At 49.2% G+C, this 24,244-nt stretch overlaps 1 protein-coding gene across 5 annotated transcripts in view; it reads right to left on the bottom strand.

Moving 5' to 3' along the window:
* Positions 1–24,244, bottom strand: part of LOC146333994 (protein strawberry notch homolog 2-like) — a 140,173-nt gene that overhangs the window by 100,470 nt on the left and 15,459 nt on the right. For all 5 annotated transcript variants that reach the window (XR_014786424.1, XM_084825158.1, XM_084825159.1 and 2 more), the window contains exons 2-3: positions 6,332–6,569; positions 746–825 (exon numbers count right to left, since the gene is read on the bottom strand). Coding sequence is in view for 4 of the 5 variants with exons in the window: in XM_084825158.1 (XP_084681284.1) it covers positions 746–825; positions 6,332–6,460 (209 nt within the window). In the remaining variant the exon portion in view is untranslated. The remainder of the gene's footprint in view (positions 1–745; positions 826–6,331; positions 6,570–24,244) is intronic.

Genomic DNA, 24,244 nt, shown 5'->3' with positions numbered 1-24,244 from the left:
GTATAGCCACCTTGAGTTCCACAGTGGAAGAAAGGTGGAGTAGAAATGTAATGAATAAGTAAATAAATAAAAGCTAGCTGTTAACTAATAAAGAAGTGTAGCTCAAAGCCTTGTTTCTTGGGGTGTGTTGATTGCAGAGGGAGAGGATGAAGGAACTTGACAAGGGGCAATTCTTTTTCATGCATGTAAGCCACTGGGCCAGTTTGCACGACATGGCAGCCCACGCCCATGGGCTGTTGGGCGTGAGCAGGAGAAAGTGGATGCCACTTCCGTGCACGGGAGGGTGACAATCAGCAGTTAAGCCAACCGCAAGCCATGGGTTCACCCAACTGTTAGCCCCCAAACAATGAGCAAAAGGCTGGATGCGCCCGATCTCAGAAGGAAAGTAGGGTCAGCCCTGGTTAGTACTTGAATGGGAGACCGCCTGGGAAGCAGGCTTCCTGCACTGAGCAGGGGGTTGGCCTCGATGGTCTTGTAGGCCCCTTCCAACCTTATGATTCTATGATTACAGAAATGAACCCAGCACTCCAGGCACCAATGACACGCTAAGTGACCTATGACAGAGCCAGTCGTGGGTCGCTAAGGATCCGTGGAAGGGGCTGGGGCGGTTCAGACAGCACAACCACTCTTGCTCGCTCATACAGGACAGCCCATTGACTGGGTGGAGGGCCACACAGGTGGCAGGAAAGCAGCAGGCCAATGCCAAAAGTAAAATGATGTCAAACGCACGCAGAGCAGAACTTACTGGTTTTTGCTCAGGAAAGATGGCGCTGAGTAAGGAGCAGACAAATAGGGGCCCGGACTCCACCAACCAGAAACAGAATTCTGAAAGTGGAAGAAGGCAGATTTTTAAAAACGCAGCATGGTTTGTTCGTGAAAATGCAGACCAACACAATGCTTAGCGATCAATCACAGCCAGCTCAGCCGGTGAATGCCAACAGGATGGTAGCCAAGACGAGGCCACTGAGAAACGAGAGGCTTGGAGGAACCCCAAGGTGCTGCAGAAGGAGAAAAAAAAATATTTCGGGGGAAAAACCCTAAAGGGGCATCCTTCTCCCCTCAACACCCAACAAGGCCTGAGCACAGTTAGTGCCCAGGAAACACTGAGCGTCTGTTGACAGGAAAAGCATGGAAAACTGGGAATGGAATGGAATAAAGTAGTATCTTGTAATAATAATATCAATAATAATAATATCAATAATATTAATGATATATTAATATTGATGATGATATAATTAAACAAACAAACAGCGATGCATAATCATCATCTAGTTTATTTTATTGACAGGATTTCTATACCACTCTATACCTAACAAAATTTTTAAAAAAGAAAAAAAAAAGAATCAAAATACAGAATTAAAATATTTTAAATCAGATTATGTCAATCAGGGATGGCTTGTTTAATGATGGTGGTGACCATGATGATAATAATGATAAATCATAATCACCAGAATCTTGGCATTATCTTCATGAAGAACCAAAATGGGTGTATGAGGCGCTTTACGTGTATCTGAGCCAATCCTTCCCAGTGGTCCTATAAGGTAGGCCACTAACGCCCCCGTATTACAGACGAAGGGCCAAGGCCTAGAGAGGTGAGGGCAGAATTCGAACCGGCCACTCCCCCACTTTTCACTGCTATGCAACAGAGCCTGCAGGGAGATCTTTATTCCCGCCCTTGTGGGGAGGGGGACATGAGAAAACTAGGGTGTAATGAAGAGAAATTGGAGGGGTCTCCTGGAAGAAGGCATGGCTGGCGAGAACCCTAAACAAGAGCACTCTACCCTGGAATATGTTGCTCCAAGTCCCGCTTTAACAATAATGAGCTGTTTTTAAGAGGCTCAAGAGACTGAGCTACAAATCAAGACGTCCCTGATTTGAATCTCAACTCTTCCATGAACTCTGTTGGACAGTGAGGATGCTGGAAGTTGTAGTCTAACACACCTGGAGGGTGCCAAGTTGGGGAGGGCTGCACTAGATAGACAACTGCGCTCCTGTCCTGCTTGTGGGCTTCCCATTGGAGCAACTGGTTTGTTATGGTGGGAACAGAATGTTGGACAATGTCGGCCTTTTGCCTGATCCAGCTGGGCTCGTCTAAAACGTTCTTATGGAGGTGGCCTTTGGCAAGCCACTCTCTCTCAGCCTCAGCACACACCCTGCCCAAGTGCAATGGGGGGGAGATAATAATGATACCGACCCACCTTATACCATTGTCGTAAGGATTGCAACTTGAAAATACATGCGAAGGACTTTGAACATTTGAAAGTGCTCTTAACAGGGGTAAGCAACCTGGCGCCTTCCAGAAGTTTTGGACTACAACTCCCATCATCCCTGGCCACTGGTCATGCTAGCTGGGGCTCCTGGGACCTGTAGTCCAAAACCTCTGGAAGGCCCCAAGTTGCCCAGCCTGCGCTCTACAAATGCTAAGTATTATCTTCATCTTTAAACCAACTGATAAAATCCATCCTGTTCCCTCCAGCATTTGAAGGCATCCAATTGCTTTGGTGGTTTGTTATAGACACGCAGGCTGGGTTTGGACAACACGATAACTTGCATGGAGGGGTTGAGTATGCGTTGCTATTGAAACGTTGTTGTTGAAAAGTGGGTAATCATGTTGTCTGAACCCAGCTGCGATAACACACCATGGTTGGTTAACCAGGAAACAACCCACTGTTCACAACTCAACAACAAACTGTCAGTTCTCTTCATGGGTTGTTTGTGGTTAACAAACCATCGTTTGTTAGTGTGGCTGGGTTCAGACAACACGATAACCCACAGTTCAACAGCAACCCACACTCAACCCATATTCAACTGCTGAGTGTCGGTTGTCTGAACACACACACACTCACTCACTCTACAGTGTCTTGGCTGCTTTTTCTTTCTCTGTTCTTTTCCTTTTTCAATTCCGCAGTTTTGTCTTGTTTCTACATTTATTGTTGCCAGCCACCCATTTATTGTTTGGCTGTAAGGGGGGATACGTATCTCGCTATAACTAAACACATCAAATATTGTTTTTATCCCAATGGTGTTTCCAACCTGGTGCCTGCTAGATGTGCTGGGCTACAAGTCCTGTCATCCCAAGCCAGCATGGCCATCGGGGAGAATGGGAATTGCAATCCACACAGCTGGTGGGCTCCAGGTTGGGAAAAGCAGCTCCAGGGTTCCAAATCACAAGGAAGAGGTTTCTGGGGGGGCGGGACATCCCAGCTGTAAGAGCTGTTTGGCAGTTTAACACACTGTCTCAGGAGGTGCTGAGCTATCCTTGGTTATTTATCCTGGCATGAGCTTTCGTGGCCATTGTCCGTTTCATCAGATGCACGAAAACCTCACATTGGCAGATTTACACACACATGCTGGCCAGAGTGGTGGGGTGGCAAAAGGAGATGTAAACTGTGTTTTCAGAGGGAACTGGAATGCAAAAAGTAAAGAGTTGTATTCCTTGCGACCACACCGTTTACACATCACACACACACAGCAAGTGTATATCTGCCAATCTGAGGTCAACCCTTTGTGCCTCTGGCCAAGCAATGTCCACGAAAGCTTGCAGCAGAATCTCTAGTCTTGAAGGTGCCACGAGCAAAGCAGCCATTAAATATAGTCCATATTTGCCTTGCTCGCGTCACCCCTCCCTCCCAGAAGGAACACACAGCTCCAGCAGACAGTTCCCTGGCACTGCAAACTCCGGCCTCAGCCAGGAAGAACAGCACAGCACGGGAAGACCATCCCGGCCCCATACTCTAGCCAGAGAAGGGACAGCTGCAGGGAGCTTGTTTGGTTGGCCCTTCCCTGCCCGAAAGAACTCCTGGAAGAACTCTGAAAGCAAGAGCTGGTGCCTGAGGTTTGTTTTTTTCCTCCTCCCTCCCAACCCCTTTTCCTTTTGTGTCACGTCTTTCAGATTGGAAGCCTGAGGGCAGGGAAGTGTCTCGTTATTAATTTCGGCAGCCACTCTGGGAGCCTTCTTTTGGCTGAACAAGAGGGTAAAAAAGATGTAAATAAATCAGTAAGTGAAGTGTCACCAGACTTGTGGTTTTTTGCTGCAAAAGACTCATGCAGCTACCCTTCTGGAAATTGTCTCTTTTTGTTAGAGGTTTTTGAGCGAAGGCTGGATGGCTGCCAAGTGGAGATGCAGTAGCAGTAAATAACCTGCTTCAGTGGTGGGTGTGCGTGGACTAGATGAGTTTTGAGGTCCCTCCCAACTCTCTGCTTCCAGTGTAAACAGTGGCTGCCTGTTCAAGCACACGCCGCTTTGTACAGGCCCCCTACCCCCCTGGCTGTATCGCCTTTCCTTCAAATGCAGCCAGGGAAGGATGGAGGCTGTTCTGGAAGGGGAGGAGCCAAACAGCGATTGGTCCTAACTGAGGCAATGGCACAGGAGACTAGGAGAAGGGAAGCCAATGAGCATCATTCAAAGCTGCACCGGCACCCCTGCAACCAATGGCACAGGAGACTAGGAGGCCGGTGGCCAACCTCCCCTTCCTGGGCAAGGTGGTGGAGCGGGTGGTTGCGGGACAGCGCCAGGCACTGTTGAACGAAACGGATTATCTAGATCCATTTCAGTCGGGCTTCAGGCCTGGTTTGGAACGGAAACTGCGGGGTCGCCCTGTGGGATGACCTCTGCCGGGAGAGGGACAGGGGGAGTGCGACCCTGTTGATTCTCCTGGACCTCTCAGCGGCTTTCGATGCCATTGGCCACGGCACCCTTCTGGGTAGGCTGTCTGGGCTGAGAGTTGGAGGCACGGCATTGCAGTGGCTCCGCTCCTACTTGGATGGCCGACTCCAGGAGGTCGTGCTGCGGGATTACTGCTCTGTGCCATGGCAATTGTGCCATGGGGCTCCACAGGGCTCTGTTTTATCCCCCATGCTGTTCAACATCTACATGAAACCGCTGGGGGAGGCTATCCGGAGGTGCCGGCTGAGGTGCCATCAATATGCGGATGACCCCCGCTCCGCCTCTCGTTCTCATCAAACCCAGCCGAGGGCGAGGCTGTTCTGAATCAGGGCCTGGGCACGGTAATGAGGGCCAATAAACTGAATCTCAATCCAGGCAAGAGGGAGGTGCTGTTAGTGGGTGGCTCCTCTGCCCGGCTAGGCGATGTTCAACCCGTTCGGGAGGGGGCTGCACTCCCCCAACGGATCAGGTTCGTAGTTTGGGGGTGCTCTCGGACCCAGAACCGTCGCTTGAGGCACAGGTGAACTCGGTGGCACGGAGCACCTCTTATCAGCTTAGGCTGGTATACCGGCTACGCCCTTCTCTGGACAGAGAGAGCCCAGCTACAGCGATCCACGCTCTGAGAACTTCCCGTCTGGATTACTGCAATGCGTTATACGTGGGGCTGCCTTTGGAAACGGTCCGGAAACTTCAGCTGGTCCAAAATAGGGCAGCAAGACCGTTCACAGGGACTGGCCAGCGTACTCACATTACGCCGGTACTTTTCCAGCTGCACTGGCTGCCGGTCCATTTCCGGACCCGATTCAGAGCGCTGGTGTTAACGTTCAAAGCCCTTAACGGCTTGGGGCCAGGCCAGCTGAAGGATCGCCTCCTCCCATATGTGCCTGCCCGGACCCTAAGATCATCCTCAGCGGCCCTCCTCCGCGAGCCCCTGCCAAAGGAAGTGAGGCGGGGGGCTACTAGGAGGAGGGCCTTCTCTGCTGTGGCACCCTGGCTGTGGAATGAGCTCCCTAGTGAGGTTCACCTGGCACCTACATTGTATTCCTTCCAGCGCCAGGTGAAGACCTTTTTATTTTCCCAGGCATTTTAGCATTTTAGCTTTCTAGACTGTTAGCTTTGCTGTTTTAAATCTGTAATTTAAACTCCTGCACTGCTGCTAGGTTTTATTGTGGTTGTATTGTTTGTTGTTGTTTATTCGGTCAGTTGCTTCCGACTCTTCATGACTTCATGGACCAGCACACGCCAGAGCTTCCTGTTGGCCATCACCACCACCAGCTCCTATACTTTGTATTGTTTTATTGTTTGCTCTTTGGTTTTAATTTCTGTGAACCGCCCAGAGAGCTTCGGCTATTGGGTGGTACAGAAATGAAATTAAATGAATAAATAAATAAATAAATTGAAGAAGGCAAACCAATGAGCAGCATTCAAAGCTGTACCTGCACCCCCGCAACCAATGGCACAGGAGAGTAGGAGAAGGCAAGCCAATGGGCATCGTTCAAAGCTGCACCTGCACCCCCGCAACCAATGGCACAGGAGAGTAGGAGAAGGCAAGCCAATGAGCTTTGTTCAAAGCTGAATCAGCACCCCTGCAACCCGCCAACGAACCTCGTCCCGTACATGGCAAACGAAGCTTCATCGGCTCCACGGGGGCACCGGAGGACTCACCTCGATGGCAGGCATGCTGGACTGGGGCTGGAGGGCAGGCATCCTGTACAGCACGTTGCCAGGCTGCTGGTGTTGACATGGCAGGTGGTAGCTCTTCCCCTCGTCCATGCCGAGGTGCAACAAGGGCATCAGGCTTCGGGTTGCTTCACGGAGGGAGTCGGGGGCTGGTAAGAGATCCCAGAGGCCGTGGGGAGGAGGAGAGGGGGCTTTACCTATGCCCTTCGCTCTGCAGCATGTCCTAAGGGGCGGAGAGAAGTGGGGAAGAGAGGTTAGGAAGCTGCTTCAGGTCACAGCAGAAACAAGGTCCCTCTGGGGATGATGGGAGCCAGAGTCCAACACGTCTGGGCGGCACCAGACTGGGAAAGGGAGATCTGGTGCTCATAAACTGTGATGGCTTCAACTGTTACAGAGATAGGAGGGAGAGAGAAAGGTGGGCAGGACCGAGTGAGGCCACGTGGCCAGTTTCCCCTGCTCCCCATGGGGAAAAAACAGTGGGGAGATTGCAGTGGGGATCGAAAAGTTGGCAGGAAAGGAAGACAAATGGAGAGAGGGAGAGAGCTGCTTCACCATCCCCTTCTACTCCCCCTGAAACAGAGGAACGGGTGTAGAGGTGCAAGCTGGAAGCTCTGTGACCCAGACAGGCACAGCACCCGCCTGCCTTCCGGATCCCGTGTGGGCCCTGGGACGCAAGGGACAGGGATTGGTTTGGAGGGTAAAAGAGTCCAAACAGAAGGGCCATTTGGGGAGGTTCCTGGTAGGGCAATTTGCAGGTGAACAAGACAGAATTGTCCAGGACGCTTGGCTCAAGGTGGCCTTTGTGGAAAAAAAGGGAATTTCAAAGGAAGACATCAACCCATCCAAGGCTTTTTCTAAAGTCACACTGCAATATGTTTGTTAGTCTTTAAGGTGGCACAAGAAGCTTGGGTGTTTTGCTGCAACCGACAGGGCGACCCCTCTGGAAAGGAACAGGTCTTGCTCCTATCCCTCATCAAGAGATTCAGCCTTATTTCCTGCGGTCTGAATAAGGACAGAGGTCTTTTCCCCACCACACTGCAGACATTAATCAGCTCACCATCACCACGATTGGGCTTGGGACCTCAATATTTGAGGAAGCACCTCTCCTTATATAACGCCTGCCCGAGGACAGAGCTCTGTTGGAGGGGCCCTCCTCTGTGTCCCACCAGTGCGAGACAGACACTATGGCAGGATGTGGGAGAGGGCCTTCTCTGCTGTGGCACCCCAGTTGTGGAATGCCCTCCCCTTGGAGGCCCGATTGTCACGGACACTGGTTTCATTTCGGCACCAAGGAAAAACCTGGCTTTTTACCAAAGCCTTTGAGAGCTAAATGCATTCCCTAAAGTAGCACACTGCTTTAATTGTTTTAGATTTTAATTGGTATTAGTGTGTTGAATGGTTTAATATGTTTTGAGCTGTTGAAATTACGTATTGTTTTATACTGTTTACATTTATTTTATCTGTACACAGCCCTGAGACCTTACTGATATAGGGCGGGATATAAAATATAAAAGTGATTAGATAGACAGACAGACATGTCTGTGTCATCACCCCACAGTGTTTTGTGAATAGCAGCTATTAAGGTAATCATCACTGCTGGAAAGCAAATTGTTCCCACTCAGTGAGCCCGTCTGCACGTAAGGAGAAGCCACTGTGGATGGATTTCCCGCGGGGCTCCTAGTTGCAGCACTAGCCCGCAACCCTAAAACAGGCCATGGGTTCTGGGTGGCTTGTTCACCACTCCAAGAACCCACCCTCGTCGGGTTCGCACACAATGACAAGCCACGGGGCCCCACCCCATTGGAGTTTGAATTTTCAAAATGCAAAACAGCCAGCCCCATGGGGCAATTCGCCCACAGTGGCTTGCTGTTACGTACAAACTGAGTCAGTGTCAACAATACAGTGTCAACAAGGTGCAGCCCAGGAGCCGCTTCCAATGTTCCTATGATTATAGGAAAATTAATTTTCACCTTTTCTTCCCCCGCCCCGCCTCTTACCCCGTTTAAAATGTAAGCAATGTAAGGAGGCGAATGCTATGGCGCCGTCATGTCTTAAGGAGTTTTTTTTTTTTTTAATCAGAATCATCGTTTAGGAATTCTTGCAATGTCCAAATAACTTCTTGGAACATTGAAATTGCATTAAGCCTGCTTCATTAAATTGGGAGGGTGTGTGTGTGAAATATTCAATATCGTTGTGAAACTTTTGGCTACTGCCAAAACTCCAAATGTGAGAACTCTGTACAGCATGTCATTTAAAAGTTTTGTTTTATTAAAAACATACACCAAATAGGATGAAACAGCTGCTAATCCTACCAGGGTCCAGGGGGGAGGGGGATAATCTAGGGGAAAAGCTTCCCTAGGAAACCCACATCACTGGGGTGTTTTCTGGAAGTGGTGAAAGACAACAGCCCACACAGCTGCTTTCAGCATTAAGCATTTCTACTTCTCAGCTGTGAAATGAAGTGCTTGCAATTTTTTTATTTAACACCAGGGTAGCCATAAGTGATTAGGAATTATATGCTGGCGAGTAAGCAGTTAGAACTCCATGCAGCCTCACCCAGCCCTTCAATTGCCTGGGAGAAAGCATTTATATTTTACTTACCTGCTAAGAGCCATAGCTCAGTGTGATAGAGCGCCTGCTTTGCACGCAAAAGGTTCCAGGTTCGATCCCCGGCTTCTCCAGGTAGGGCAAGGAAAGAATCCTGCCTGAAACCCTGGAGAGCCACTGCTGCCAGTCAGTGTCGACAGTACTGGGCAGGATGGACCAATGGTCTGACGCAGTATAAGGCAGCTTCCTTTTTTCCTATTCCTATCAGCCCTTGGTTCAGAACCATGAGGACTAGCAGCTTGTTTTATTTGCAGGCGAAGGGCTGTAGCTCAGTGACAGAGGCCCTGCTTTGCACACAGAAGTTCCCAAGTTCGATTCCCAGAAGCATCTCCAGGTGGGGCCAAGAAAGAATCCTGCCTGAAACCCTGGAGAGCCACTGCTGCCAGTCAGTGTCGACAATACTGGGCTAGATGGGCCAATGGTCTGACTCAGTATAAGTCAGCTTCCGATGTTCCTAACTTGAGTTTCCATGATGGCCATGAATGAAGGGGTTTAGGGAGGCTAATAAAATATTGTTGCAGGCTAGTAACTCTGCCTGCCTGCCAGGAAGAACATCACAGCCCCATACATTGGCCTGAGAAGAAACAGCCACCGTGGGGAGCTTGTTTCGCCTTTCACTGCCAGAAAGAACACCTGTAAGAACTTTGAAACTAAGAACTGATGCCTGCATCTTGTTTTTTCCTCTTCCCTCCCAAGCCCTTTTCCTTTTGTGCCATGTCTTTTCGTTCATGGGTGAGCAGAAGGGAGATCTCCAGATTTGTGGACTTCAGCTCCCAGAAGCCCCAGCCAGCATGCCCAATGGCCAAGAATGCTGGGAGTTGAAGTGAAACACATCTGGAGATCTATCTCCTGCACACCCTTGTTTCAGACTGCCAGGCCGGGGGCAAGGAGTGCCTCACTAACTCTCGTAAGCTGCTCCAGGAGATTTTTTTGGCTGAAGAGCTGGGTAAAAACACTGGACACAACCAAACAAATAAATATTAGAGAAGCGCAGAGGTGGGGGCTTGGGAAACGGGGCAGGGAGACAGGAGAAGCTACAGCACACGTTCTGTTTTGATGTGCAAGCACAGCGGAGGTTGCAAGGCCTGCATTCCCCGCAGGACTGCACCCACAGCCACACCCAGCTGCAACATGCCAAAGACATCTTTGCCACTGCCTCACAGCCAATTGCACTCATTGATTCCAAAAATCAGAAAATTGCCAAGGTCTAAACAGCTTGCAAGGAAGCCACTGGGGGGAGGGGTGTTGGTTGGACTCAATAGGAGCACTCTGCATACCCTCAAGGCACTCTTTATGGGTGGAAGCTGTGCCCTGGTCTGGAAAACAGATGGCACAGAATAGGATGTTAGAGTTAGAAGGGAACCCAGAGGTCCTGTAGCCCACCCCCTGCTCGTGTGGACACCTCACTGCAGGGTGCAGCTACAGCAATGAAGATGATCAGGGGACTGGAAACAAAGCCCGGTGAGGAAAGACTGAAAGAACTGGGCCTGCTGAGCCTTGAGAAGAGAAGACTGAGGGGAGATATGATAGCGCTCTTCAAGGACTTGAAAGGTTGTCCCAGAGAGGAAGGCCAGGATCTCTTCTCGATCACCCCAGAGTGCAGGACACGGAATAATGGGCTCAAGTGACAGGAAGCCAGATTCCGGCTGAACATCAGGAAAAACTTCCTGACTGTTAAGAGCAATACGGCAATGGAACCCATGACCTAGGGAGGTGGTGGGCTCTCCCACGCTGGAGGCATTGAAGATTAATCTGGGCAGCCACTTGTCAGGGATGCTGTGACTTGGATTCCTGCATTGAGCAGGGGGTTGGACTCGATGGCCTTGCAGGCCCCTTCCAACCCAACTATTCCATGATTCTATGATTCTACAGCATCATGAAATATCTCCAGCAAAGGAGAGCTCACCACCTACCCAGGCAGTTTCTGTCCCACTGTCAAACAGCTCCCCCGGTTTGGAAGTCTCTCTGAACGTTCGGTCCCTCTTCTTGCATGACAGCCTTTGGGGTATCTGAAATTTGCTATTGTGTCTTCCCTTAATCTTCGCTCCTCCAGGCTAAACATAGCTGTCTCTTTCAACTATCCCTCCTAGGACTCCGTTTTCCAGACCTCTCTGGTCGCCCTCCTCTGGACACACTCCCGGTTTGGCCAATGCCCCTCTTAAAACGTACTCCAGTACGCCAGCTGCAGCTCGACCAGTGCAAAACAGAACGCTGACTTCTCACAGTCTCCCTTCTCCCTGTGTTGACATAGCCAAAGATCGCAATAGATAAGATGCAGGCTTCCCGCATCTGGCCAGGGTGTGTGTGTGTGTGGGTGTGTGTGTGTGTGGGTGCGTGCGTGCGTGTGCGTGTGAGAGAAATACCCCTCCTTTAGTGAGAAACACCTTTTTTATACGGTTTGGCAGGGGGGAGCAAAAGCGCCCAGAACTGGCAAGAGCATACATGCAACCACAAATGTCTGCATTCACAGCTACATTTCAAATCAATCGATTTTGCTAGATCGAACAAAATGGTCCAGCTAGACCCTGCTGGCTGAGAATTCTGGGAGTATTCACTCACTTGGACTGGTCTGCTATAGGTACATTCCCGCACGTGCAGGAAAGCACTGGGCGCATCTCCAAGTGCACCTTCAGGCCACACAGGTTGACAAGGAGGACCGACACACCTGGCCAGGTACCTCAGGTGAACCAAGCAGGTGTCCCAGAACACTCCACAACCCCCTGTCCCCGTTGCCGGCATGCGAGGGGGTCCCTCACCCAGGCAGAAAGTGGATTCCCTCAAGGCAGAAAGTTTGAAAACTGCTGTCCCAGAATTTGGCTGCGTCTTGGGGGTAGAGAGAAACGGGACAACGTAAGGCTCGGCAAGCTTGAGCTCTCTCCCTGAGCTTTTTTCCAAATCAAGTGACAACACTCGCCCTTTTACAAACAGCTGTCATCTCATTTTTACGATGCCATAAAAGCCTCATAAAATGCGCACTGTTAAAAGGTGTGGGTCCATGCTTTTCAAAAGACACCCAGGGGTTCCCCAGCCCCTGGGAGCGTTAATGGCTGTTCCCACCATGTTTGAGGACTCGACAACATGCCTCTGAGAGCTGGACTTTGCAGCGCTTGGCAGGAGCAGAAGAAACATCCCAGAAGAACCAGTGGTCTAATAAGAAGAAGGTGATTTATTCCAGGCCAGGCTGTGGGTTTACCTGCACTGGTATTGGTCACATTCGAATGCAACAAGAAGCCAGGATTCTCCAGAACCTGGCTTCTTCTCATACAGCTGTGAGCTTGTCCCCACAGACGGATCGCTCCCACTCTGATCACTAAACCAACCAGGAAGGGTTTGTTCAGCCTGTCATCTGAATGGGATCCTTGGTGGACTGCCCCCAAAAACCTGTGGTGGCATCCAAGAACAAAGCCCAGTTGGTGATCCCAGCTTGTAAAAAAAAAGGAGCAAGAAGCCAGGATCTGGATGACTTGCCCAATGTGCTGCCCTCCAGATGCGTTGGACTACAACTCCCAGCATCCCCCAGCCAGCCATGCAGAGTAAGATCGTTCCTGATCCTTTGAACCAGAAGATGCCACTGCACAGAGGCAGGATTTGCCACTGGGTGCAGAATTGAGCATCCTAAAAGGGTCTTGGTCTTTGAAGCCCGCATGCAAGTTTCTAGCCCTCAGGTTGCAAAGAGAAGCTCAAAAGGCTGTCAGCAGTTAAATCTCAGCATTTGAGGTGGTTGTTTTCCTGAGCAACCTTTTCCAGAGGCCAGGAATCAGAGACCCCTTCAGCTGCTTACATGGCTCTTCATGCCTGAGACTGGGAAAGGCAGGATAAATTATGCAAAACCACCACATAAACACATACTTTGCACACTTCATGCAGGATGCAGAAGTGCAAAGAGAGATCTCTCTCTTGATAGCCATTCCACAACAGCTTTTGCCCAACTTGATGCCCTCGAGATGTGTTTGTTGGACTGCAAGACCCATCATTCTCAGCCAGCATGATGCGTGTTACAGTCCAACAAGGCTGTGGCAGAAAGAGAAAAGTTTTGACTTACTGGAAGTTGCCCATTCTCAAAGATGGCGCATTTTTAAGTCCCTATTTTGCTCGGGGGGGGGGGGGACACTATGCTGAGAGAGCACGCCTGTTCCAAGCCTCCACCCAAGTCAGCTTCATGGCTGCATGGGGCTCTCACAAGAACCCAATGGGAGTCATCCTATGAAGCTGAATGGGGGGAGATTCAGGACAGACAAAAGGATGAACTTCTTCACACAGTGCAGAGTTAGACCACGGAACTCACTACCACAAGTTGTAGTGACAGCCACCAGCTTGGATGGCTTCAAAAGGGGATTAGACGAATTGATGGAGAAGCTAAAAATAGCTAGCAGTCCTGATGGCTGTATGCTACCTCCAGTACCAGAGGCGGTATTTATTGGTTTGTTTATTTCATTTCTATACCACCCAATAGCTGAAGCTCTCTGGGCAGCTCACAAAAATTAAAACCACACAGTGCAGCATCAAACAACATAAAACATTAAAGCTTAATATCACAGTATAACAACACAACCAGAATAAAACCTATCAGCAATGCAGAGACTGAAAATACAGATTTGAAACACCAGAGCTAAAATATTGGGAGAATAAAAAGGTCTTCACCTGGTGCCGGACGGAGCACGATGTAGGCACCAGGAAAACCTCTCTAGGAAGTTCATTCCACAGTGGCAGAACCTCTCTAGGAAGCTCATTCCACAGTGAGGTGCCACAGCAGAAAAGGCCCTCTTCCTGGTAGCCACCTACCTCACTTCCTTTGGCAGGGGCTCCCAGAGAAGGACTGCGGAGGATGATCTTAGGGTCCATGCAGGCAGGAGGAGGTGATCTTTCATACACAGTACATACGTAGTACCCCTATGTACAGCAGTTGCCCGGGAATATGGGCAGGAGGGTGCTGTTGCATTCATGTCCTGCTTGTAGGTTTCCCATTGGGGCATCTGGTTGGCCACTGTGGGAACAGACCTCTGGCATAGATGGACCCTCGGTCTGATCCAGCATGGTTTTTTTCACGTCCTTATGAAGCTGGGTCTCCCCGGGCCTCGTCAGACAAACATCAGGGATAGTGCCACCTCCTAGCAGAAGAACAGGTCAGCGCCTGACCTCCACAGGAGTAGAAGCATCTCCTGCCCTCCCAGACTGAGGAAGGGCAACAAAACAGAGCCTTTTCACCTCATCCCAGGACAAGCCCAGGCCATAGCACCTAACCACAACCCGGGCAACTGCTGTGGCATGTACCAAGGAAAGCAACAGAATGGGCAGAGAACCATCCATCAAGGCAATAGGGCAGGGGTGGGAATGCTTGCAACCCAAAGAGGATATTCAGAGAAAGTCTCGGGGGCCACATTCCAGTGGTGGGAGGGACCAAAGGTAAGACGGGGTGAGCCAAAGGGTATGAGGCCAAAATCTCAACTATGCCAGCATGCTGCAGCTTAAAGCTCCTACTGCATGGTAAGAAAAGGAATTCCCGGCATTGGCGGAAAGTCAAAATCTCAAAGTGCGCTGAAGAAACCCCCTCGACAGAGCAAAGCCGAGCTGAGCCAGGGCACTCCTGTCCCCCAGTGATGTCAGGCGGAGACCAAGTCCTGCCACCTTCCAGGTGGAGGGGTGACTACCAACACAAGCCCCACCGCCCTCCGGCGCCCTTCCCGGAGATCTCTGGGTCGCCCGGTGGCACGGAGCGGCAGTGGGTTCGACGGGTCGCTCCAGGCTGTTCATCACGTGACACGCTCCGTACCTGGGGGAACCCGTTGCCACCACTTCTGAGGGCTTTTTGGAAAGCGAATGGTTCAAGGAATTCATAGAGGAAGAGTCCCCCAAGCCACCATTTTGAGGAGTGGGTGTGGCTCAGAGTACAAGATGCCAGAGTGGTTTTCCCCAATGTGGTGCCCTGCAGATGTCTCACAATACAAATCACAGCATCCTCAGCCAGCCATGTGGTCTGAGACATCTGCAGGGCACCAGGCAGGGAAAGACAAAAAAAACAGGGCAGAAAACCGAAGAGGTTAGACCCTGGGCCTGTACCGGTGCCTTTAAAAACCCCATGACTCCCGACTTATTTAACAGGAGGTCCTTCTCTCTCCCCCATGCCCTCCCCCCCTTTTTCAAAGTTCGTAACAGCTTTTGATAGGAAATCAAGAGCCGGCGATTCCTGAAAGAGCTGCAGAAGATGAGCTTCTCTTACTTACGGTTTTATGAAGGGTGACTTATTATGAAGGGTATAAAATCAATAGCGGAGGGAGGGAGGGAGAGATCTTCCCATCCCATTTCTGCATTATATCATTGCCACCACTCCCTAAACAGTTGATTTTAATTCAAGTACAATCTCTACCCCCTTCATGGATCACTGCCTTGTTGTGGCGAAGGGGCTTGCGTAACTCAGTGAAGCCATAAGCTATGCCGTGCAGGGCCACCCAAGACGGACAGGTCATGGCAGAGAGTTCTGACAAAATGTGGTCCACTGGAGAAGGAAATGGCAACCCACTCCAGGATTCCTGCCAAGAAAACCCCATGGAACGTATCACAAGGCTAAAAGAGATGACGCCGGAAGATGAGCCCCTCAGGTCGGAAGGTGTCCAATATACTACTGGGGAAGAGCAGAGGGTATTTCCAAGTAGCGCCAGAAAGAGTGAAGCGGCTGGGCCAAACCCGAAAGGACACTCAGCTGTGGATGTGTCTGGTGGTGAAAAGAAAATCCGATGCTGTAAAGAACAATATCGTTTAGGAACCTGGAATGTCAGATGAATGAATCAAGGTAAGCTGGAGGTGGTCAAACATGAGATGGCAAGATTGAACATCGACATCTTGGGAATCAGCGAACTCAAATGGACAGGCATGGGCGAATTTAATTCAGGTGACCATCATATCTACTATTGTGGGCAAGAATCCCTTAGAAGAAATGGAGTAGCGCTCATAGTCAACAAAAGGGTGGGAAAAGCAGTACTGGGGTACAATCTCAAAAACGATAGAATGATCTCAGTACGAATCCAAGGCAAACCATTCAACATCACAGTAATTCAAGTCTATGCCCCAACCACTGAGGCCGAAGAAGCTGAGGTTGATCGGTTCTATGAAGACCTACAACACCTTCTAGAACGAACACCAAAAAAAGATGTCCTCTTCATCATAGGGGATTGGAAGGCTAAAGTAGGAAGTCAAGAAATCACCGGGATAACAGGCAGGCATGGCCTTGGTGTACAAAATGAAGCAGGACAAAAGCTAATCGAGTTTTGCCAAGAGAACATGCTGATCATAGCAAACACTCTTTTCCAACAGCACAAGAGGCGACTCTACACATGGACGTCACCAGATGGTCAATATCGAAATCAGATTGATTATGTCCTTTGCAGCCAAAGATGGAGAAGCTCCATACAGTCAGTCAAAACAAGACCTGGAGCTGACTGTGGCTCAGATCATGAGCTTCTTCTTGCAAAATTTCGGCTTAAATTGAAGAACGTCGGGAAAACCACTAAACCGTTCAGGTATGACCTAAATCATATCCCTGATGAATATACAGTGGAGGTGAGGAATAGATTTCAGGGATTAGACCTGATAGACAGAGTGCCTGAGGAACTATGGACGGAGGTCCGTAACATTGTTCAGGAGGCAGCAACGAAATCCATCCCAAAGAAAAAGAAATGCAAGAAAGCAAAGTGGCTGTCTGATGAGGCTTTACAAGTAGCTCACGAAAGAAGGGAAGCGAAAAGCAAGGGAGAAAGGGGAAGATATACCCAACTGAATGCAGAGTTCCAGAGAATAGCAAGGAGAGACAAGAAGGCCTTCTTAAATGAACAATGCAAAGAAATCGAGGAAAACAACAGAATGGGAAAGACTAGAGATCTCTTCAAGAAAATCGGAGATCTCAAGGGAACGTTTTGTGCAAAGACGGGCATGATAAAGGACAAAGAAGGCAGGGACCTTACAGAAGCAGATGAGATTAAGAAGAGGTGGCAAGAATACACAGAAGAACTATACAGGAAAGATCTGAATGTCCCTGATAGCCATGATAGTGCGGTCACTGAACTTGAGCCGGACATCCTCGAGAGTGAAGTCAAGTGGGCCTTAGGAAGCATTAGTAACAACAAAGCTAGCGGAGATGACAGTATTCCAGCCGAGCTATTTAAAATCCTAAAAGATGATGCTGTTAAAGTGCTGCATTCAATATGCCAACAAATCTGGAACACTCAACAGTGGCCACAAGACTGGAAAAGGTCAGTTTACATTCCAATTCCAAAGAAGGGCAACGCCAAAGAGTGTTCAAACTACCGCACAATTGCGCTCATTTCACATGCCAGCAAGGTGATGCTCAAAATCCTACAAGCTAGGCTTCAGCAGTATGCGAACCGAGAACTACCGGAAGTACAAGCTGGGTTTAGAAGAGGCAGAGGAACTAGAGATCAAATCGCCAACATTCGCTGAATCATGGAGAAAGCAAGAGAATTCCAGAAAAACGTCTATTTCTGCTTCATTGACTACGCTAAAGCCTTTGATTGTGTGGATCACAACAAACTGTGGCAAATTCTTAAAGTGATGGGAGTACCAGACCACCTTACCTGTCTCCTGAGAAACCTGTACGAGGGCCAAGAAGCAACAGGAAGAACCAGACATGGAACAACCGATTGGTTCCAAATTGGGAAAGGAGTACGACAAGGCTGCATATTGTCACCCTGCTTATTTAACTTATATGCAGAGTACATCATGAGAAATGCCAGGTTGGATGAATCAGAGGTCGGAATTAAGATTGCTGGGAGAATTATCAACAACCTCCGATATGCAGACGATACCACCTTAATGGCAGAAAACGAAGAGGATCTAAAGAGCCTCTTGTTGAGGGTGAAAGAGGAGAGTGCAAAAGCTGGTTTGAAACTCAACATTAAAAAAACTAAGATCATGGCATGTGGCCCCCTCACTTCCTGGCATATAGAAGGGGAAGAAATGGAAGCAGTGACAGATTTTACTTTCTTGGGCTCCAAGATCACCGCAGACGGTGACTGTAGCCATGAAATTAAAAGACGCTTGCTCCTTGGGAGGAAAGCTATGGCCAACCTAGACAGCATAGTACGAAGCAGAGACATCACCTTGCCGACAAAGGTCCGTCTAATCAAAGCTATGGTTTTCCCAGTAGTAATGTATGGCTGTGAGAGCTGGACTATAAGGAAGGATGAGCGCCGAAGAATTGATGCTTTCGAACTGTGGTGCTGGAGAAGACTCTTACGAGTCCCCTGGACTGCAAGGAGGTCAAATCAGTCCATCCTAAAGGAAATCAACCCTGACTGCTCTTTGGAAGGACAGAGACTGAAGCTGAAGCTCCAATATTTTGGCCACCTAATGCGAAGAGAAAACTCTCTGGAAAAGACCCTGATGCTGGGAAAGACTGAAGGCCAAAGGAGAAGGGGACGGCAGAGGATGCGATGGCTAGATAGCATCACGGATGCAATGAATATGAACTTGAGCACGCTCCGGGAGAGAGTGCGGGACAGGAAGGCCTGGCGTGCTATGGTCCATGGGGTCACGAAGAGTCGGACATGACTGAACGACTGAACAACAACAACAACAATCTCTACTCCTACAGGGCACACACCCCTCTTCTCCGATTAACAAAAAGAAACTTTGCTCAGTTCCACGAAAGAAACAAAAGGAGATGGCTGGCTGCAGGTAACGAAGTGAAACAACAGTCAGTGCAAATCCTGGAACAACAGTGAGCGTATATCCAACTGCTTAAAAAAAATGAACAAAAGAATTATGTTTCAAGTTTCTAGCAAAGAGAACCTCCGAAGCATGTCAGTGAGAATTGGGGGAAATCTGAGAAACTTAGAACCAACGCAATGCAAATTCTGCACTGAGGAAAGTTGGAATTCTGGTACAACCTACATAGAATCATAGAATAGTGGAATAGTAGGGTTGGAAGGGGCCTGCAAGGCCATCGAGTCCAACCCCCTGCTCAATGCAGGAATCCAAGTCACAGCATCCCTGACAAGTGGCTGCCCAGATTAATCTTCAATGCCTCCAGCGTGGGAGAGCCCACCACCTCCCTAGGTCATGGGTTCCATTGCCGTATTGCTCTTAACAGTCAGGAAGTTTTTCCTGATGTTCAGCTGGAATCTGGCTTCCTGTCACTTGAGCCCATTATTCCGTGTCCGCCACTCTGGGATGATGGAGAAGAGATCTGGCCTTCCTCTCTGGGACAACCTTTCAAGTCCTTGAAGAGCGCTATCATATCTCCCCTCAGTCTTCTCTTCTCCAGGCTGAACATGCCCAGTTCTTTCCGTCTCTCTTCATAGGGCTTTGTTTCCAGTCCCCTGATCATCTTTGTTGCCCTCCTCTGAATACGCTCCAGTTTGTCTGCATCCTTCTTAAAGTGTGGTGCCCAGAACAGGACACAGTACTCCAGATGAGGCCTAACCAGTGCCGAGTAGAGGGGAACTAGGACTTCCTGGGATTGGAAGCTATGCTTCTATTAATGCAGCCCAAAAGAGCATTGGCCTTTTTTGCAGCCACATCACGTTGTTGGCTCATATTCAGCTTGTGATCGACAACAATTCCAAGATCCTTCTTGCTTGTAGTATTGTTGAGCCACATATCCCCCATCTTGTAACTGTGCATTTGGTTTCTTCTTCCGAGGTGCAGAACGTGGCATTGATCCCTATTCAATGTCATTCTGTTGTTTTCTGCCCAGCACTCCAGTCTATCCAGATCACTTTGAATTTTGTTTCTGCCTTCCCAGGTATTAGCTATCCCGCCCAATTTTGTGATCAAATCTGATCAGCATTCCCTGCACCTCCTCCTCCAAGTCATTAATACAAATGTGGAAGAGCCCTGGGCCCAGGACTGAGCCCTGCGGTACTGGCTTGTTACCTCTCCCCAGTTTGAGAAGGTCCCATTGAGAAGCACTCTTGGAGTCCGACTCTGTAGCCAACTGTGGATCCACCGGATCGTTGTTTCGTCTCGCCCACTTGGAGCTAGTTTGCTCATCAGGAGATCATGGGGCACTTTGTCGAAAGCTTTGCTGAAGTCGAGGTATATCATGTCCACAGCATTCCCACGGTCCACAAGGGAGGTTACTTGATCAAAAAATGACATCAGATTCGTCTGGCAGGGCTTGTTTTTGACAAACCCATGTTGGCTTCGAGTAATCACGGCATTGTTGTCAAGGTGCTTCCAGATGGATTGCTTTCTCATCTGCTCCAGAATTCCCAGGGATTGATGTCAGACTGACTGGTCTGTAGTTTCCAGGTTCCTTCTTTTTACCCTTTTTGAAGAGAGGGACAACATTAGCCCTCCTCCAGTCATCTGGCACTTCACCCATCCTCCATGATTGCTCAAAGAGAATAGACGGCGGTTCTGAGAGTTCTTGTGCCAGTTCCTTTATTACTCTGGGATGCAGTTCATCTGGCCCTGGAGATTCGAGCTCATTCCAAGTAATTAGGTGTTCCTTGGCCATATGCCTATCGATCTCAAGCTGCAATCCTGCCCCTTCAGCCTGGACTTCGCCTTTGCCAGGGGGGTCATAGACCCTCTTTTGGGAGAAGACTGAGCCAAAGTAGGAATTGAGCACCTCTGCCTTTTCTTTGTCATCTGTTATCGTTTTGCCATCCTTATTTAATAGCTGAACCACCATTTCTTTCCTCTGCCTTTTACTGTGCACGTAGCTGAAGAAAGCCTTTTTGTTGCTTTCAGCCTCCCTCGCTAACCTCAGCTCGTTCTCAGCTTTAGCCTTCCTGACGCCATCCCTGCAATTCTGTGCTACCTGCCTGTACTCTTCCTTTGTTGCTTGGCCTTCTTTCCACTTCCTATATGTGTCCATTTTTGTTTTCAGGTCATCCCTAAACTTTTTGAGAAGCCACATTGGCTTCTTCTGTTGTCTTCCACCTTTTCTTCTTGTTGGAATGGTTTGTGATTGTGCCTTGAGAATTTCCTTTTTTAAAAGCTCCCACCCATCTTGGACTCCTTTTCTCGTTAGCGTTGCTTGCCATGGGACCTTACTGATCATTGTTCTGAGTTTATGAAAATCAGCTTTCCTAAAATCCAGGGTACGCGTTTGACTACACTCAGCTTTTGCTTCCCTTAGAACCAAGAACTCAAATACAACATGGTCGCTTTCCCACCGAGTTCCTGTAACTGCTAAGTCATCTCTGTTGGTTAGGATCAAGTCAAGGATAGCCGATCCCCTAGTTCCTTCCTCTACTTTCTGTAGGAGGAAGTTATCTGCCACACAAGTCAGGAATTTCCTGGAGGGGCCATGTTTTGCAGAATTTGTCTCCCAACAAGTATCGGGGAAACTGAAGTCCTCCATTACTACTACATCATGCTTCCTTAAAACACTGGCTATTTGCTTTCCGAAAGTTTCATCCTCGTCTTCTCCTTGGTTGGGTGGCCGGTAGTAGACTCCAACCACCAGGTTCCTTTTATTCTTTGTTCCATTTATTTCAACCCAGATGCTCTCGATGGGGCTACCAAGCTCCTCCTCCTGTATTTCTGTGCAGAGGTATGTATTTTTCACATACGGCGCAACCCCACCTCCCTTTCTGTTCCTCCTCTTCTTTTTGAACAAGTTATATCCTTCAATTGCTGTATTCCAGTCATGAGAGTCATCTCACCAAGTCTCAGTTATACCTATCAAGTCATAATTTCCCTCCTGTATTAAGAGTTCAAGTTCATTCTGTTTCCCATACTCTGGGCATTAGTATAGAGACATCCAAGACCATGTGCTTCATGGTCTGGCTTTCTTCCTACATGTGTCTGAAGACTATTATTGGGCTCTATCAGAGCTGTTCTCTCCGTTGCAGTGCATGCGCCTACGTCCATTGTTACCCCCAACTTTACATCTCCCTCCCCTGTAGGATACAGTTCAAAGCCCTCCTGATGAAGTTCTTCATGCTGTGGCCAAACACATTCTTCCCAGCCTTTGTGAGATGCAACCCATCCCTTGCCAACAGCCCATCTTCCAGGAAGTATAGCCCATGGTCCCAGAATCCAAATCTCTCTCGTCGGCACCACCTTCGTAGCCAGTCATTCACCTGGAGTATTTTTCGTTCCCTTTCTATCCCTCTTCTAACTACTGGAAGGATGGATGAGAAAACTATCTGGGCCCCAAAGTTCTGGAGTTTCCTTCCCAAAGCTTCAAAGTCTGACGTGATCTCTTCGTAGCTCCGCTTGGCGGTATCATTTGTTCCCACATGGATGAGAAGAAAGGGATACCTGTCAGTGGGCTTTATGAGTGCAGGCAACCCTTCAGTCACGTCTCTAATCTGTCCTCCCGGGAGACAACATACCTGGTGAGTCCACGGGTCTTCGCGACATACTTGGGTCTCGATCCCACGCAGCAAGGAGGCTCCCACTACTACCACTCTTCTCTTCTTCTTCTTGTAGGCCTGGGTTTCATCGCCTCTGTTTGACTGACCTTCAGCCTCTTGCTCACTCTCATGCAGGTTCCCCTGTGATTCTTCCTCTGCAGGCTGTCCTCCAGTCTCATCCGCAAGTACCTGGAATCGGTTCCACAGCTCCACTGCTTCCACTGGTGCAGAGTGGCGTCTAGTTCTTCTTCTCCTAACTGTCACCGTTTTCCAAGGAGTCTCCTCTACTCCATTTTTCTTCACCTCAGCATTTCCCACTGCCTCAGCTTGCTGTTGCTCTTCAAGCTTCTGGTCTTCCCTTTGCTGCTGTAGTTCCCCCATTCTGTCCAAGAACTCTTTGTGTTCTCTTATTCCCCAGCGGGTCGACAGTCGCCGCTCCAGTCCTCTTACTTTTTCCTCCAGCAGCGTGATCAACTTGCACTTGTTGCAGGTGTAGGCCATGTTGTTCTCAGGCAAGAAAACAAACATGGCACAGGCCTTGCAGGTCACCACCACTGGAGAGTCTTGTCCTTCCATTGCCTCTTTTCCCTTTTTGTGTCTAGCTTTGTGATTGTTCTAAACTAGCCTGTGCCTGCTCCTCTACTCAGTAGAGGTTAAAAGCAGAGTCCCACTGGTGTGGAAGTGTATGTTACAAGACAAATAAATGAAAAGAAAAGTTAGTTAAAAAATTAAATTAAATTTAAAAATTAAAAAAAAAATTAAAAAGGTTAGAGGCCTCCCCCTTGACCTCCCCTGCTGAACTCCCCTGGCCAACTCCTGTTTGCTCCCCCTGTGCGCTCGCTCTGGTCGCTCGCTCTCTGGGAGCTTGCTTGCTTCTGTAGTCCCTGGACCAGCTGGAGCAGCTTCCTCTGCTCTGCTCTGCTCAGCTCAGCTGGGAGGCGGGAAACAGACTGAAGCTTCCCGCACAGTCAGCTGCTGGTAGTACTCAGGCCACACCCCTCCAATTCACTTGGAGCTCTCAGAAGCACCTGGTGAGCTCACAGCCAATCAGAAGGATAAAGGGCAGCCCCCTGGGCTTCCTGCAGCCCACTTACCTCTTAGCCTCTGTCTCCTCTGTCTCCTCAACCACTGCAACTCCCCTGGCCAACTCCTGTTTGCTCCCCCTGTTCACTCGCTCTGGTCACTCGCTCTCTGGGAGCTTGCTTGCTTCTGTAGTCCCTGGACCAGCTGGAGCAGCTTGCTCTACATAATTTAATCAAGTCAAGCGAATTCTCATAATTTAGTCCACCCTTGCTCATTAGCTCCAAAGTGTGGCAGGTCAACATTCTTAAATGTTTCAAAGAGTTGCCAAGTTGGGACAGGGGAGCATTGACACCCCACCTCTTAAGACATCCTGTTCTTGACACTAAAAGGACACATAAAAGGACTTCTTCACATAGCGCAGAGTCAAACTATGAAATTCACTACCGCGAGATATAGTGATGGCTGCCAACCTGGATAGATTCAAAAGACAGATTCATGGAGGAAAAGGCTATCAGTCCTGATAGCTATGTGCTTCCTCCAGTACCAGAGGCAGTGAGCCTATGCACGTCAGTTGCTGGGGAACATGGGCGGGAGGGTGCCGTTGCACTCATGCCCTGCTTGTGGGCTCCCGGTGGACAGCTGGTTGTGTAGCAGCCATATCGGGGGTCAGACTAAGTAGCCTCATGCAGTCTCATGCTTCATGTTCTTGCTGAGCTCTTTCTCCCTTGAATATATTGTTGTAAGCTGACGAGACACAGGAATTCCTTATCTTGTCAAAGGTCATACAGTTGTATATCTTGTTCTCTGCTGTTCTCTTCTGTTCTCTCCTTATCATGGCTACCCTATAACCCAGTTCTTGTATTATAAACAATGGTGCTGGGAAAAGAAATGTTGAGGACTGCAACCCCACGCGGGAGGGGGGGAGGAGCCGTTTCATATGTGT

The sequence above is a fragment of the Heloderma suspectum genome, chromosome W (genome assembly GCF_057233095.1).
Source record: "Heloderma suspectum isolate Gila_16-S chromosome W, 16-S_ref, whole genome shotgun sequence".
Lineage (NCBI taxonomy): Eukaryota > Metazoa > Chordata > Lepidosauria > Squamata > Helodermatidae > Heloderma > Heloderma suspectum.
Note: the sequence above shows the minus strand (reverse complement) of the source record. Positions and strands in the feature narration are given on the sequence as shown.